The 15,440-nt window shown below is 39.2% G+C and overlaps 2 protein-coding genes across 2 annotated transcripts in view; both read right to left on the bottom strand.

The window, feature by feature from the left end:
* The window catches only part of LOC106566028 (transcriptional enhancer factor TEF-5), a 75,467-nt gene extending 75,003 nt beyond the window's left edge, over window positions 1–464 (bottom strand). Inside the window, 1 exon segment of the mRNA XM_014133836.2 lies at window positions 259–464. The gene's annotated coding sequence lies outside the window, so the exon portion shown is untranslated.
* A 1,352-nt stretch (window positions 465–1,816) lies between these two features.
* On the bottom strand, window positions 1,817–13,784 carry LOC106566029 (tubby-related protein 1). The gene is made up of 13 exons (XM_014133837.2): window positions 13,543–13,784; window positions 9,439–9,562; window positions 9,026–9,157; window positions 8,798–8,918; window positions 8,419–8,532; window positions 7,622–7,783; window positions 7,433–7,512; window positions 6,953–7,120; window positions 6,653–6,765; window positions 6,388–6,496; window positions 4,884–4,982; window positions 3,379–3,550; window positions 1,817–3,104 (listed from the first exon to the last, which is right to left on the bottom strand). Exons 4-13 carry the CDS (start codon window positions 8,901–8,903, stop codon window positions 2,971–2,973), a joined length of 1,257 nt encoding a protein of 418 aa, XP_013989312.2. The 5' UTR covers window positions 8,904–8,918; window positions 9,026–9,157; window positions 9,439–9,562; window positions 13,543–13,784; the 3' UTR covers window positions 1,817–2,970.
* Window positions 13,785–15,440: the final 1,656 nt, after the last annotated feature.

The raw sequence follows: 15,440 nt of genomic DNA, 5'->3' as shown, positions 1-15,440 counted from the left end.
AAGCAATAGCCTACTAACGTCTTATGATTGTCAATGAGTAGAGTCAATAAAGTTAAATCTTAGCAAAGATGTCCTGCACACAAAAAAAGTCACACACAATTTATATAGCCGATGAATCCGTCATTTTCTTCCCTCCCAAAGGCAAGGAGTTCCATGGAAAAATGCAAAAAATGACAATGATCTAAAAACTTCACCATGAGAGCATGAAAACTTCACCGAAAGCTCTTAAACAAAGGGAACAAATTCATGCTTACTCACCTTTTTTTTGAAGTCACCCCTCCTGACAAAAGCGAAGATAACTTACTTATTTTTATACTATATATTTTTTTGGCGCCTTATAGTTTTCAGTAATATTTCTCCTGGTTTGACAGTGTAAGTGGAATGTTAAGTATGACTTTGGTATGAAATCAATGAACGCACTACACTGGAAAACGAAGAAAAAAACTTTCAAGGAGGAGCCATTGGGTACCGTCAATCAAAATACTTGGGGGCAGTGCCTCCACTCAAATCTCCACCCCCATGACTTTTACTGCAGGATATTCCAGAGAAGTCTTTATCAATATATAATTATTCTTTGAAGTTGCCTTTTGTTCTCTGGCCGTGCCACATAAAATGACAACATGAGCTATGCAGTAACATGTTTATAGTATCAGTAAATATCACATGACTTGTTTTGCTCAGTGTGAAACTTTCTATGTCTATTATTAGACTACTTTGCTACAAATCCGGTGGAATAGATAATGCATACAAAATGAAGTGTGTTATATGAGACCTGTAGGCTACAATTAATAAAGTAATAATAATTACAACAACAATATTAATAATTACACAACAACAACAACAATAATAATATCCTTGTTAACATTTAGTCTACACAAACATTAAACTGTATCCTTATTATTATTATTATATTAGTGTATGTTTCCTGCCGAAGAATTTACACATTCCACTGAAGTAAGGTCGAATATAGGTCGAAAATGTCATTATGCATGTCAAGAGTGTCAAACTCCATGATGTAACCCTTTCAGGTTCGAATTCATTAAATGTTTTAGAAGCTTTCATTTGAACATGTAGGCCTATTCACATCTGACAATAGAATAGCTCCCTCTGTTGGTAAAAATAATGATTTCGATTGTTGGCATTGTAAGTAGGCCTACGGGGCTAATAGAATTGGTTGCTGCTGAAAATATGTTTTAAAAAAGTAGCATTCCTCCAGAGAAATGTAGACGGCAAAGAAAACGTGTGGGTAAAATAACAGCTTAATAGTTATAACTCGCTCTGTTAACTAAACATGGACACTTCAAGAAGACAACTTTCTGTTAAGTCAACTCTGAGGAAGTGTGCACATCATTGCACTGCATCTGTCCAAAAACCTTGTCTGTGATTAGCTTCATTGCCTCTGCGAGTTTGGACAACTGCCGGAGCAGGTTCGGGCAGAGAACACACCTTCCACTTGCTCTCAGGATCCTCAGCTGTCAGCCCAAACAGGTTTTTCATCCTAAATTGAAGTTTCTTCTCTCACTCCACATTTTGTAAGGCAACAACATCTGCAGAACAGTACGACTGTCTCAGAAAACTAGAAAACGAACAACTGATTAATTTGAAACCAATGTTCTCATCATAACTGCTGACATTGTGTCATAAAGCATTGTCATTCAAATGAAAGAGGTCGAATCAATGCAGGTTCCCAGGGAGCATTGAGTTGCCAATTATCTATCAAGTTAACACTAATATAGTACTGTGTCAAATGCACAGTAAACTATACAGCATAATGTTGGGTGTTTACTGTATGCAATATACATTTATCCTGTAAGAATTCATTTTAAACATGTCATACTTTATTTGCAGATGAATTCATTATTGAGCATGTTATCTTCAATTCTGCACTTTGACTTTCATTCAAGAGAAGTTCACAAGAGACTGAAATGCATTGTTTACCTTTGGAACATATATTAACTATCCTTATCAAAACAACAATGGTCCACATCAGTGCCTTATATTTGTCAATATCTGTCAATATAAGGCTCTTGTCCACATGATTCTTACAAGACAGAATCTAGCCTAAGAGAGAACATATAACTTAAAAAGGCAGGTATCAGAACAACAACAAAATTGTCACTTGAGTGGAATGTGAACAGCAAATGAGATGATTAGAGAAACACTTGTGACTGTCCACAGTCACATGGTACAAGCATATTGCCTTTATACCTCTGCCTCATAACTGTTCACAAAGAAACCTCTAATTTGTCAAATTAAGTCAATTTCATAATCTGGAAATACCACAAATAATGCATGGAAACAAACATAACCCTAAAAATAATAAGAACAAGTAGGCCTAAATAAATATACTTTGACATATTTTGAAATTAATTTTCTATAAGTCCACGTAGACACAGTTTTGTTTTACCAATATATAAAAAATTTTACAAATAGATTCATTTTTTACCAACACATTACTGTATTTGTATTCCAAATTAAACGCAACAGAATGAATGAATAATGGGCATGTACTATGCTATAAAAGCATTGATGTAGGTGGAAAATAGGCTTTCACTCTTCAGATGTCACTTTCATCCCCCAATTGGTCCACATCCCCCTACACTGAAATGGTGTAATGCCAATGCCAAAGCACCAAAGCTCCAGTGCTCAGACTTGCATGGTGCATCAGCATCCCCTCACGTCCGTCACTGCACTCAAGGATCACCAATTGGTCAAAAATAATCTTGTTCCCTGAAAAGCTCATGATTATCATTGCAATGAGACACAAACAAACAAAACAATCCCGAGGCAGTCCATGTGATATGAAATACACTTGGACCCCCATCTCATCTAGGACTTCCGTTCTTTTATGTGCCTTGCACTGATGTTGAGTAATGGTGAAGGAAATTCTTGTTTCTGGTAGTTGACATCTGTATGCCAATAACGAGTTGCAGCAGCTTGAGGAGGCACCAGAGCCTAAATGGTTTCCTCTTATTCACAGGTTATTTTGCCATCGAAGCTTGATAGAGCGATGGCAAAGGCCTGCACTGCACACATAGGGTAGCTATAGTCCAGAGTGAAGGCATCGTCTGCTACTCGTCCAAACTGCATCACAATATAGTCCACTAGAATAAGAAAATAAAGAAAATATTTTAAACACACAAAAAAACATTTAACATTTACATTTTTAACAGGAAAATGGCAAATTACATTTTAGCTAAAAACTCTCAGAAAATATACTGTATTTGGGAGTTTTGTGACTTTATTCAACCTTATTCAACTTGTTTTATTCTTAGACTTTTGTTCACCTGTATTATTTATGATATGTACTAGAAATAAACAATATGTAAATAATGTAATGATTGCGGATGAGAATTTTTGGTTTGAGTCTCTTCTCACAATCCTTGCTGTGGACGATCTGAAAGTTCTTGATGGAGGCCTGTGTGACCCTGCCGTTGAAGTTCAGCACATGGGACGCCGTCTCCTCATTCCACGTGGGGGTCTTGTTGTGGAGTTCGATTAGATTGTCCAACTTTCTATTCTGGAACTTCATCAGTAAACCATCGTTGTCCTGAAGAAATGGGGGTGGAATAAACGCAGCAACATTAGCTAGGTCGTTCCATGAAATTAGTGCCTTTTGCCTCCCATTTATATTTTAAGTAGAAATTTTGCACAAATATAGAATTTCAAAAGCCTGTTATATTCAGTTAAGTGTCCTTTAATATAGACCACAAAATTCAAAAATGTTTAAAGCCCGAGTTATTTTGTTGCTTTGACACAGTCATTTCTGAAGATTATTTATTTCACGTGATTAGTGATTTATTTACGTCTGTCCCTCATTTTAAGGTCAACCCTGTTACGTGAACTGAGCTCCCATTTTAACATGGTGAAACTTCCTTTTGAAATATTTTTTTTCAAAAGAAACATTTATCATCTAATAGTGAAATCATAGAGTAAAAGCAGGTGAGCTGGTTGTACTCTTTTTGGCCATTTTCTGGTGGAAAACTGGGCGGGTCGAGCATAACACGTCAACACTGTTACCCATAGATAGATGTAACCGATGTGAAATGGCTAGCTAGTTAGCGGTGGTGCGCGTTAATAGCGTTTCAATCAGTGACGTCACTCTCTCTGAGACCTTCAAGTAGTTGTTCCCCTTGATCTGCAAGGGCCGCGGCTTTTGTGGCGTGATGGGTAACGATGCTTCGTGGGTGTCAGTTGTTGACGTGTGCAGAGTGTCCTTGGTTCGAGCCCAGGTAGGGGCGAGGAGAGGGACGGAAGCAATACTGTTACATAGACAGGCTAGAATGTAAAAAAAATCATAATTGTGACGCTTAAATTCAATTACCTCTTCCTTTTGTACACAACAAGCTTCCATTCTCCATGTCACAAGGGGATTTATGGATGATTTAAGATGATATAATCAACCCTGTTACGGTCAACCCTGTTACAGTCAACCAGGTTACGGTCAACACTGTTACGGTCAACCCTGTTTCGGTCAAACCTGTTTCGGTCAACCCTTTTACTTTATTTAGCACTTATTACTAAGCACTTACTATAGTCACATTTTTATTTAACATCTTGAAATAGGAAAATATGTATTTTATGAAGTTGAACATGTGGTCTTTATGACAGAATGTTAAAATTAGGTGACATCAAGTAATTGTTTTACCAAGTTACACATCTCAAAAAGCACCAAATTGGTGGAATGACCCAGCTGGTCACAATAACAATATGGATAATGAGGAATAAGGTGATAAAATCATCAGATATACTGTACCATATTGTATGTAGCTTACACAGCATGTAACGTCCTACAAAGACGAAATCATGATGAACAGCACTGCTGTTCTGTCCTCATCCATAACTCTGACAGAATGACATCTGTATAACACCGGTTTGCTTACACTGCGAGGTCGGATGGGTACTCGTTCACTGTTCTTGCCCATCCCTGGGATGATAACGGTCAACCTTCTGGGACCCTTCATTCCCAAGACATTTGTTTCCTATACCCAAAGGTCAGAGAGATAAGAAGCGGAATTAGGAATGACATTTTTATGGAAGTTGGATTCCATCATAGATCAATTTAAACAAAGATTTTGTAATAAAAATCTAATAATGAACAGTCTATGAACTCCATTGAACAAAAAATATAAATGCAACATGTAAAGTGTTGGTCCCATGTTTCATGAGCTGAAATAAAAGATCCCAGAAATGTTCCATACGCACTAAAAGCTTATTTCTCTCAGATTTTGTGAACAAATTTGTTTACATCCCTGTTAGTGAGAATTTTTCATTTACCAAGATAATCCATCCACCTGACAGGTGTGACATTCCAAGAAGCTGATTAAACAGCATGATCATTACACAGGTGCACCTTGTGATGGGGACAATAAATGGTCACTCTAAAATGTGCAGTTTTGTCACACAACACAGTTTTGAGGGAGCGTGCAATTGGCATGCTGGCTCATGGAATATTCACCAGAGGTGTTGCCAGAGAATTTAGTGTTCATTCCTGTACCATAAGCTGCCTCCAACATCGTTTTAGAGAATTTGGGAGTATGTCCAACCGTCGACCACGTGTATGGCGTTGTGTGGGCGAATGGTTTGCTGACATCAACGTTGTGAACAGTGTGCCCCATGGTGGGTTGTGGGGTTCTGGTATGGGCAGGCATAAGCTACAGACAACAAACACAATTGCATTTTATCGATTGCACAGAGATACCGTGACGAAATCCTGAGGCCCATTGTCGTGCCATTCATCTGCCGCCATCAGCTCATGTTTCAGCATGATAAGGGACGGTCCACTTCGCAAGGATCTGTACACAATTCCTGGAAGCTGAAAATGTCCCATGTCTTCCATGGCCTGCATACTTACCAGACATGTCACCAATTGAGCATGTTTGGGATGCTCTGGATCAATGTGTACAACGGCGTGTTTCAGTTCCCGCCAATATCCAGCATATTCACACAGCCATTGAAGAGGAGTGAGACAACATTCCACAGGCCACAATCCACAGCCTGATCAACTCTATGTGAAGGAGATGTGTCACGCTGCATGAGGCAAATGGGGGTCACACTGGTTTTCTGATCCAGGCCCCTACCTTTTTTTTAAGGTATCTGTGACCAAAAGATGCATATCTGTATTCCCAGTCATGTTAAATCCATAGATTAAGGCCTAACGAATTTATTTCAATTGACTGATTTCCTAATATGAACTGTAACTCAGTAAAATCTTTGAAATTGTTGCATATTGCGTTTATATTTTTGTTCAGTATACTTATAGCCCCTTTACAAACACCTTGTAACCCATTTTACTATACCATAATAATTAGCAGTTTATAAAATACTTATTAACCCTGTGGAAAAACCTTTATAAATGGTTCATTAATGTACATTTCAAAGCCTTACGTAAATAATGGCTGCTAATTCTTGGCGAGCGTTGGACATGTCTGGTAGAGCTCTGTCTGGGTGCAGTGCATTATCAAACACTGTGAACTTCGTGCCCAAGTAGTTGGACCTATGGAGTGTAAAGAATCACTCCGTGAATTACACAAGCTTAAAGAATCGCTCCATGAATTACACAAGTTTATGAAATGCCTGATTACAGTTGCAATAAAAAACATGTTTTATGGAAATGTTACAGTTTGATCTATGAATGTAGGTTACAGCATACCTCAACTTTCCAATGAAATTTTCTCCACCCCGAGACAAGTCTGTGGGGTCTATGGAGATAAGGTAATTGGAGGTTGTGCTTTTCTTTCGTTTTCTCCCAGCCAGTAGAAAGACCTGTAAAAACACATAATTAATCCCTTGGACAATGATTCCTCAAATGAATATCATGCTGTATCACAAGTCCACAACTTGGTTTTATGCTCGTTGGCTCCATCTCGGATTGGTTTCAAAATGAATCTCAAATCTCTAAAGCTGTGTGTGACAGTAAACCCCCTAAACCTGTCCTCTGAGAGTGCCTCACCTTCTTTTCATTGTCCAGGTGGAGATAGTATGTGGGGTATAGGCCTTTGTCCAAGCCCCTCTGGTCCCGGGTCACCTTGCATTTGACAGTCACCCCCTGCTGGGCTGGCTGCAGAACAAACTCCTCCAGGCTGTCAAACTCAATGTCCGGGGACGGAGGCCTCTCCTCCTGGAAAGAATATGGTTATAAGCTTATCAGCATCTTTAACCAATGTTCATTTGGGGACCTTTTAGGTTAATTTATACATAATACTTTATCAGAGGATTTCAGAATTGTATACCCCACCCTCCATCACTGTGGCAAGACTGTGACCTAGCTAACTAAACAGTCTATGACCTAGCTAACTAAACAGACTATGACCTAGCTAACTAAACAGACTATGACCTAGCTAACTAAACAGACTATGACCTAGCTAACTAAACAGACTATGACCTAGCTAACTAAACAGACTATGACCTAGCTAACTAAACAGACACAAACCTTTTTCTTCTTCCCTTTTCCCTTTTTCTTTTTTCCTTTTTCTGCCTCGGAGTCAGAATCATCACTGTCTGATGCTTTGGCTGGTAGAAAATAGAACGTTAGGGAAATATCAGACAACTTTATTTTACTGACCAGCAGGAATACGGTCAAACATCGGAGCTGTATTTAATTATAACAGAAAACACTTGCCTTTCTTCTTCTTCTTCTTGTCCTTGTCTTTGTCCTTGTCTTTGTCCTTGTCCTTTTCCCCCCCTGCTGAGAACATGGATGCTGGGTTGGCGTTCTCCTTCTTCTTTGATTTTGACTTGCTGGACTTGGTTTCTGGTTCGCTGTCTTCACTATCTGATTTGGCTGGTTTAAGAGAATACACTTCAGGTTATGATCGTATCACAGTGCACCTACAGTGCTTTACCAATGGTACTGTGACACTGCAGTATGTGCTCTTGCAAAAGGGGTGTCACGCCCTGACCTTAGATTGCCGTTTGTTTTCTCTATTTTGGTTAAGTCAGGGTGTGATTTGGGTAGGCATTCTAGATTTTGTAGTTCATTTCTATGTTTTCTATTTCTTTGTGTTGAGCCGAAGTATGGTTCCTAATCAGAGGCAGCTGTTTATCGTTGTCTCTGATTAGGAATCATACTTAGGCAGCCCTTTTTCCACTTTCAGTGGTGGGATCTTGTTTTTGTATTGCTCAGTGAAGCCTGCAGAACGTGACGTTCGTGTTTTTTTGTTTATTATTTTTGTATAGTGTTCTGAGTATAATAATAATAATAAATATTTATCACGAGCACTCAACACGCTGCACCTTGGTCTACTCCTTACGCCAAACGTCACAAGGGGTGTGAGACTTCCGATGTTGGAGATGTTTAGACACAAATCATACATGACGATGGGTTATTGATTCTCAACCACAAAGTCAATCATTATCCCTAAAGTTGCAGCAGTTTAAAATGAGTACTTAAAGCTATAGTGTTAAGGCTTACTGTACCTTTCTTCTTGCTCTTGGAGTCTGACTTATCCTTATCTCCATTTACAGAGAACAGAGAAGCTGGTTCCTTTTTCTTGGTGTCTTTCTTTGTTTTTTTGTCAGACTCTTTGTCATCTGAAAAAAGACGTGAGACGAAAATACTTCTATTAGTGATGCTATTTTGTTTGTATGTTTTGCACACTGTCTTGTTGTGTAATCTGCAACAGCTTGTTAGGTGATGACAGCATAAGGCTGTGGCCTTCCGCCTCGTGTGCAGGACTAGTGTTTCCTTTCACTCAACATTACAATTCAATCTCCTACCTAATCCTCTTAAAACAGGTCTTATTCTTGTTGTCTACTAACTCCTTTAAGAAAATTGCTTTCCTATAAATCTGCCCACCTTTAGCTTTGGATTTCTTCTCTTTGCCATCTTTGTCAGAACCTTCCTTTGTGGTCTTTTTTCTTTGTCTTCTTTTGTGGAGTCTCTTCCTCATCATCGTCATCATCTTCTGTATCTGAACCTTGGGCAGAAAAGAAGAGTACATTTTATTGGGTTTTGCAGAAGTTTTGATGCTGTAACATGCAGTTCACCTTGAGCATAATACCAGTTATGTTTCTGACTGCTCACCTTTCTTTTTCTTTGGCACACTTTTTGTTTTCTTCTTTGGCTCGTCTTTCTCTTTTTCTATCCCTTTCCCTTTGTCTTTTTCTTTTTCATTTTTTTCTTCATCTGCTTTCTTTTTCTTTACCTTTTTTCCATCTATTTGACAAACGTAATGAAAAGAAACAACATCGTTAAGAAGATTGAAAGAGGGATGACCTCCAAAGAAATGTAATGTTTTGATATATTTATTCTTTACATTTTTAAGCCGCTCACTCTATCTCAGATAAAAATGATTTGTTTAAGAATCAACATTTTGGCAGCAAGTTGACTTCGCCTGGGTTCTCGGACAGTCTGTTTGCTGCCAAAATATTGGTGATCTTTTACACAATAATTTCCATATATCTCTTTGGAAGATATCTCATCTGAACTGTCCGTACTTTGAACTGCAGGACTCTCCTCTTCAGACAGGTCATCGCTCTTCTTGCTCTTGGTCTTTTTGGGCTTTGCGTCGACACCATTGGTGGCTGAGCTCGCTGTCTCTGCCTTCTTCTTCTTTGGCTTCTAGAAAACATTATCTATAGGAAGAAGAGTCAGGTATGAGATGAGGAGAGGAGAGAGGGTCAGACACCAGAGACAGATGACACAGATATGAAGTAAGGAGAAAATCCTAATTTCAGATCTACATTGCCTTCAGAAAGTGTTGACTTACCCCTTGACTTATTCCACATTTTGTTGTGTTACAGACTGAATTCAAAATTGATTAAATATATGTTTTTTCACAACCATCTATACACAATACCCCATAATGAAATAGTGAAAACATGTTTTTAGAAAATGAAGCACATTTATTGAAAAAGAAAAACAGTCATATCTAATTTACATAAATATTCACACCCATGAGTCAATACTTTGTAGAAGAACCTTTGGCAGTGATTACAGCTGTGAGTCTTTCTGGGTTAGTCCCTTGATTTTCCAACATTTGCACATTATAATTATCAAAGTTATTCAAGCTCTGTCAAATTGGTTATTGATCATGGCTAAACAACCATTTTCAGGTCTTGCCATAGATTTTCAAGTTGATTTAAGTCAAAACTGTAACTCGGCCACTCAGGAACATTCCCCGCCTTCTTGGTAAGCAACTCAAGTATAGATTTGGCCTTATGTTTTAGGTTATTGTCCTACTAAACGGTGAATTCATCTCCCAGTCTCTGGTGGAAAGCAGACTGAACAGGTTTTCCTCTAGGATTTTGCCTGTGCTTAGCTCCATTCCGGGTTCTTTTTTATCCTGAAAAACTCCCCAGTCCTTCACGATTACAAGCATACCCATAACATGATGCAGCCACCACTATGCTTGAAAATATAGAGTGTGGTACTCAGTAATGTGCTGTATTGGATTTGCCCCCAACATAACGCGTTGTATTCAGGACAAAAAGTTAATTGCTTTGCCACATTTTTTGCAGTATTACATTAGCGCCTTGTTGCAAACAGGATGCATGTTTTGGAATATTTGTATTCTGTACAAATATACTACTTCCTTCTTATCACTCTGTCAATTAGGTTAGTATTGTGGAATAACTACAATATTTTTAATCATCCTATCACAACCATTAAACTCTGTAACTCTACCTTTTGCATGAAGCATGCATTTATGTCAATGGGCACTGGTGTAAAGTACTTAAGTAAAAATACTTTAAAGTACTGCTTAAGTAGTTTTGGGGGTATCTGTACTTTATCTGTACTTTTACTTCACTAAATTCCTCAAGAAAATAATGTACTTTTTACTCCATACATTTTCCCTGACATCCAAAAGTTATTGTTACATTTTGAATGCTTAGCATGACAGGAAAATGGTCCAATTCAAGAGAACATCCCTGGTCATCCCTACTACCTCTGATCTGGCAGACTCACTAAACACACATGCTTTGTTTGTAAATTATGTCTGACTGTTGGAGTGTGCCCCTGGCTATCCGTAAAATAAAAAATACAATAAAAAATGGTGTCTGTGATTTATTTCGTATTCAAGGCACACTTAACCAGCATGGCTACCACAGCATTCTGCAGCGATACGCCATCCCATCTGGTTTGCGCTTAGTGGGACTATTATTTGTTTTTCAACAGGACAATGACCCAACACACCTCCAGGCTGTGTAGGGGCTATTTGACCAAGAAGGAGAGTGATGTAGTGCTGCATCAGAAGACCTGGCCTCCACAGTCACCTGACCTCAACCCAATTGAGATGGATGAATTGGGATGAATTGGACCACAGAGTGAAGGAAAAGCAGTCAACAAGTGCTCAGCATGTGTGGGAACTACTTCAAGACTGTTGGAAAAGCATTCCAGGTGAAGCTGGTTGAGAGAATGTCAAGAGTGTGCAAAGTTGTCATCAAGGCAAAGGGTGGCTACTTTGAAGAAACTCAAATATACATTTTTATTTTGGTTACTACATGATTCCATATGTGTTATTTCATAGTTTTGATGTCTTCACTATTATTCTACAATGTAGAAAATAGTACAAATTCAAAAAAAGCTGGAATGGGTAGGTGTGTCCAAACCTTTGACTGGTACTGTATATTGGTCGATTTCTTTTGTAAAATTAACCAACAAGCTATCTACCTTTGATAAGCAGCTAGCTGGTGGCTTGCTAGCTAGTTAGCTCCCATGCCAATTTCAAGTCTTTCTAAACTAATATCTGACTAACTCAGAAATATGATGAAAGTTAACTGGCAAGTGCATCATGCTTTCTGACATTATGTTAGCTAGCTGTCCCCAGTTAGATAATGTGTTTTCACTTATTGCATATGCATGTACTTTTTCCCACCACTGGAAATGTGTGCTTAGGAGCATGATGATTTTAGTGACTTACCATTCAAAAGACAGTGGAATGTGCAAGCAGAAAGGTATGGAGACAGAAACAAGTCAAGCACTGTACATTTCAAATCACACTACTATAAATACAGTACACTTGATTATCCAAAAATGCATATTTTCTTAGTACAGAGTTTCAAGACATTCTCTTAAAACTGATTTGCTTTCAAAAAGGAAATAGTAATCAATCCATTAATATCTTCATTTGGAACAGATAATAATCATTAGAATATTCAAGTTCATTTATTTTATGTAACCTGTCCTAATGACACAGTGACCTAACAAACTGGTCAGGACTGAGAAAATCACAGTCAGCTGCCTCAGTCACGTGAACATGTTGCATCACATCCAGTGTTACAGAGGTTATGTAGTTGTATATTAGTTGTAGTAATAGTGTTTTAGAGATTTACATATCAACTGCGCAAGGCTGTTCTGGAAAACAAGTATAGAAAGTAATGGCTCTGGACTTTTAAATCAATACAAATGTAATTGAAATTGGGCAGATGTTTTACTTGCATTCTTAAAATCACTCTTGTGCAGTTGGAAGTGCACTGGACAACCCAACTCTATTCAAACACAAGCACATACAGCTTCTCTCCCAATTAGTCCCATGTCCCACAGTAACCAGACAGTTGTCCCACTACATGAGCCTTGATCTGGTATTATGTGAAACAACCTCCCAGAAATCCCTTTCAACACAACACACCACAAAACAACACACCACAACCCAGCATCCCAAGACACCGAGAATAAGAAGGATGTCAGCCACTGTGATCCTGCTGGTCATTTGAACACTGACTGACGGGGTGCAGCGATGGATGTCCATGGTAATCCGATTAAGATGTGGCTCTATTTCTGTCCTCACCTTAGACAAGCTGTCACTTGAGTAATGGCAGCCTATAGGCAAAGCCGTCAGGCAATTGTGAGGGGGGAAACCGATGACCGAATTCAAAATCATTGCATCAACTGCATCAAAATGTTTAAGGAAACAATATTTTTCATATTTTTGTATCCTTCAGATGGGTAAATCCTTCCCCCTCAGTTTTAATGGACATGAGGCCTCTGACAGTGGGGCAGAGAAGGAAGAGGCAAATTATCCACTCTCATCTTACCACCTGTGGGTTTTTCAACATGACGTGATAGCCAAGGACAACCACAGTCCATTAACAACACTTTTTCTGAAATAAATCTGGGTAGTATGTCCATAAAATAGGAAGAGAGACATGATTGGTTGTTTCGTGAATGACAGACAACATAGAACCCCCTCCCAAGTCTTTCCCACACTACAGCACAATTATCCCAGAACCTCCACACAACTCAGTGGCTAATTCCACATAACCAGCACTACTATGCACAACAGGCCAGGCTGGGGGAAATCATCTACAACTGTACAACTGTAACAATACCTAGTTAAATAAACTTGCCTGGTTAAATAAAGGTTAAATAAAACATTTAAATAAAAAAATAACTGTAACAATACCACAGCAGCATTCTGTTGTAATAATCTGATTACTGGTCAACTGGTCTGATATCCAGTGAATTGTCTAACGATCTAAACACCATGATGGTATATCTGAATCAAAATGCTACATAAAGAAATGCTCATCACCATTATTCCTTCTCTCACATCCTTTCAACAACAAAAGCTCTTCAAAACTCAGTTTCTATAACGTTACCTTCTCTGCAGACATGGTGTGGCCAGTGACTTCGGCTCTAATAAACTACAAACTCCTCTTTACCGAAAACGTTATTAGTAAAAAGAAACACAAAAGGAGGCAATTCAACACAATGGAGGTTAATTAAGAGAGTGAGGAGCCTTGAACTGAATGATTCACCATCAGCAGAAAGTTGCTAATAGGATTTATGTGTAAAGCCATCTGTTCTTCAGAGACACGTCAACAGGACGAACCAACATGGCGTGGGACTAGGGGTGAGGAGTGTGTTACGAGTACACAGAGGACAAGCACAGGTCCACTATATACATCTTGACACCCCCCTCCTGGATGTCATGGTCGATGTGACTCATAACCAACCAACTGTGTCTTGAATACAACAATTTATGCTCACATGACCAAAAAAAGTGGCACAAATAGACATGTAGATGGACAGCTAGTGTCTTAACAATGGACAAAAAAGGCACGCCCAGCTACCTAGATGTGGTTTTTGTTATGGTGGACTTTTACCTTCTGTGGAGTGGACTCATCTTGAGACCTGTGGAATACATTTTGAAATAGCATGAGACTTTTTAATAGTTATTTTACTCAGACACTCGTTCTGGCAAGACAGAAATGACATTGTGTTGAATAGAGCTGACAGTATTCATTATTCTTCATGATAGAGTGTGATGTCTGTTCTATAAAATGTATATCTATAGAATTGCACTCTCCAGAACACATCCCAGCAGAGGTTGGTTTGTGCCATTATTATTATTGGTCTGCCCAACGCATCACCGGGGGCACACTGCCTGCCCTCCAGGACACCTACAGCACCCGGTGTCACAGGAAGGCCAAAAAGATCATCAAGGACATCAACCACCCGAGCCACGGCCTGTTCACCCCGCTACCATCTAGAAGGCGAGGTCAGTACAGGTGCATCAAAGCAAGGACCGAGAGACTGAAAAACAGCTTCTATCTCAAGGCCATCAGACTGTTAAATAGCCATCACTAGCCGGCTACCACCCGGTTACTCAACCCTGCACCTTAGAGGCTGCTGTCCTATGTACATAGACATGGAATCACTGGCCACTTTAATAATGGAACACTAGTCACTTTAATAATGTTTACATTTAGCTTTACTCATTGCATACGTATATGCTGTATTCTTTTCTACTTTATTTTAGTCAATGTCACTTCAACTGCTCGTCCTAATATATGTAGTGCATTCGGAAAGTATTCAGATCCCTTTACATTTTCTACATTTTGTTACGTTACAGCCTTGTTCTAAAATGGAGTAAATAAAATATAAAAAATCCTCATCAATCTACACACAATATCCCATAATGACAAAGCGAAAACAGTTTTTTTGAATTTTTTGAGTATTAAAAATAAAAAACTGAAATACCTTATTGTAACGTACAACAGGTCAGCCACCAGGGGGAGACTCGTCAAGGCTTGGTGACAGACGGAGTATACATCACGAGGTGATGACTCCCTCTGCTGGACGTGCCAGGTCTCGATGGGCTCTCCGGCCAGGACTAATTGGGGCTGATTGTGGTTGGTGAGTAATCAAGGGCTGATTGCTCACCAGCTGGACGGGTCCTATAAAGCGGCCAGAAGGGCAGCACACGGGAGAAGGGACTGGGGAAAGAAAAGTTACTACTGTAAAGTTGGGGACGGTTCCAGAGGTAAAAGGAAGGAGTTCAGTTTTTGCTCCCCACGGGATACAGCAAGACCCAGAGCCCAGAGCCCGGAGAGGGTCTCATGGGGGAGACCTATTCTTTTATTTTGTTTTGTTATTCAAATAAACACCCTTGAAACCGAGCTAATCCTACTCTGTCCGTGTCTGATCTGTGTAAACGTTTTGATCAAACCCCCTGGTCTGCCACAAGTGGTGGAGAATGCGGGCAATCTGATAA

This window comes from Salmo salar, chromosome ssa12 (assembly GCF_905237065.1).
Source record: "Salmo salar chromosome ssa12, Ssal_v3.1, whole genome shotgun sequence".
Lineage (NCBI taxonomy): Eukaryota > Metazoa > Chordata > Actinopteri > Salmoniformes > Salmonidae > Salmo > Salmo salar.
The sequence above is the reverse complement of the archived record's forward strand: the minus strand, read 5'-3'. Positions and strand labels throughout refer to the sequence as shown.

What these genes read in the sequence shown, in the direction of transcription:
- LOC106566029 (XM_014133837.2), bottom strand. Translation starts at nt 8,903, where the DNA reads ATGATGACGATGATGAGGAAGAGACTCCACAAAAGAAGACAAAGAAAA. An exon ending in CTCCAAGAGCAAGAAGAAAG is followed by an intron (nt 7,784 to 8,418) that starts GTACAGTAAGCC and finishes CTCTTAAACCAG; the next exon opens with CCAAATCAGATAGTGAAGAC. An exon ending in GAAAAGGGAAGAAGAAAAAG is followed by an intron (nt 7,121 to 7,432) that starts GTTTGTGTCTGT and finishes TATTCTTTCCAG; the next exon opens with GAGGAGAGGCCTCCGTCCCC.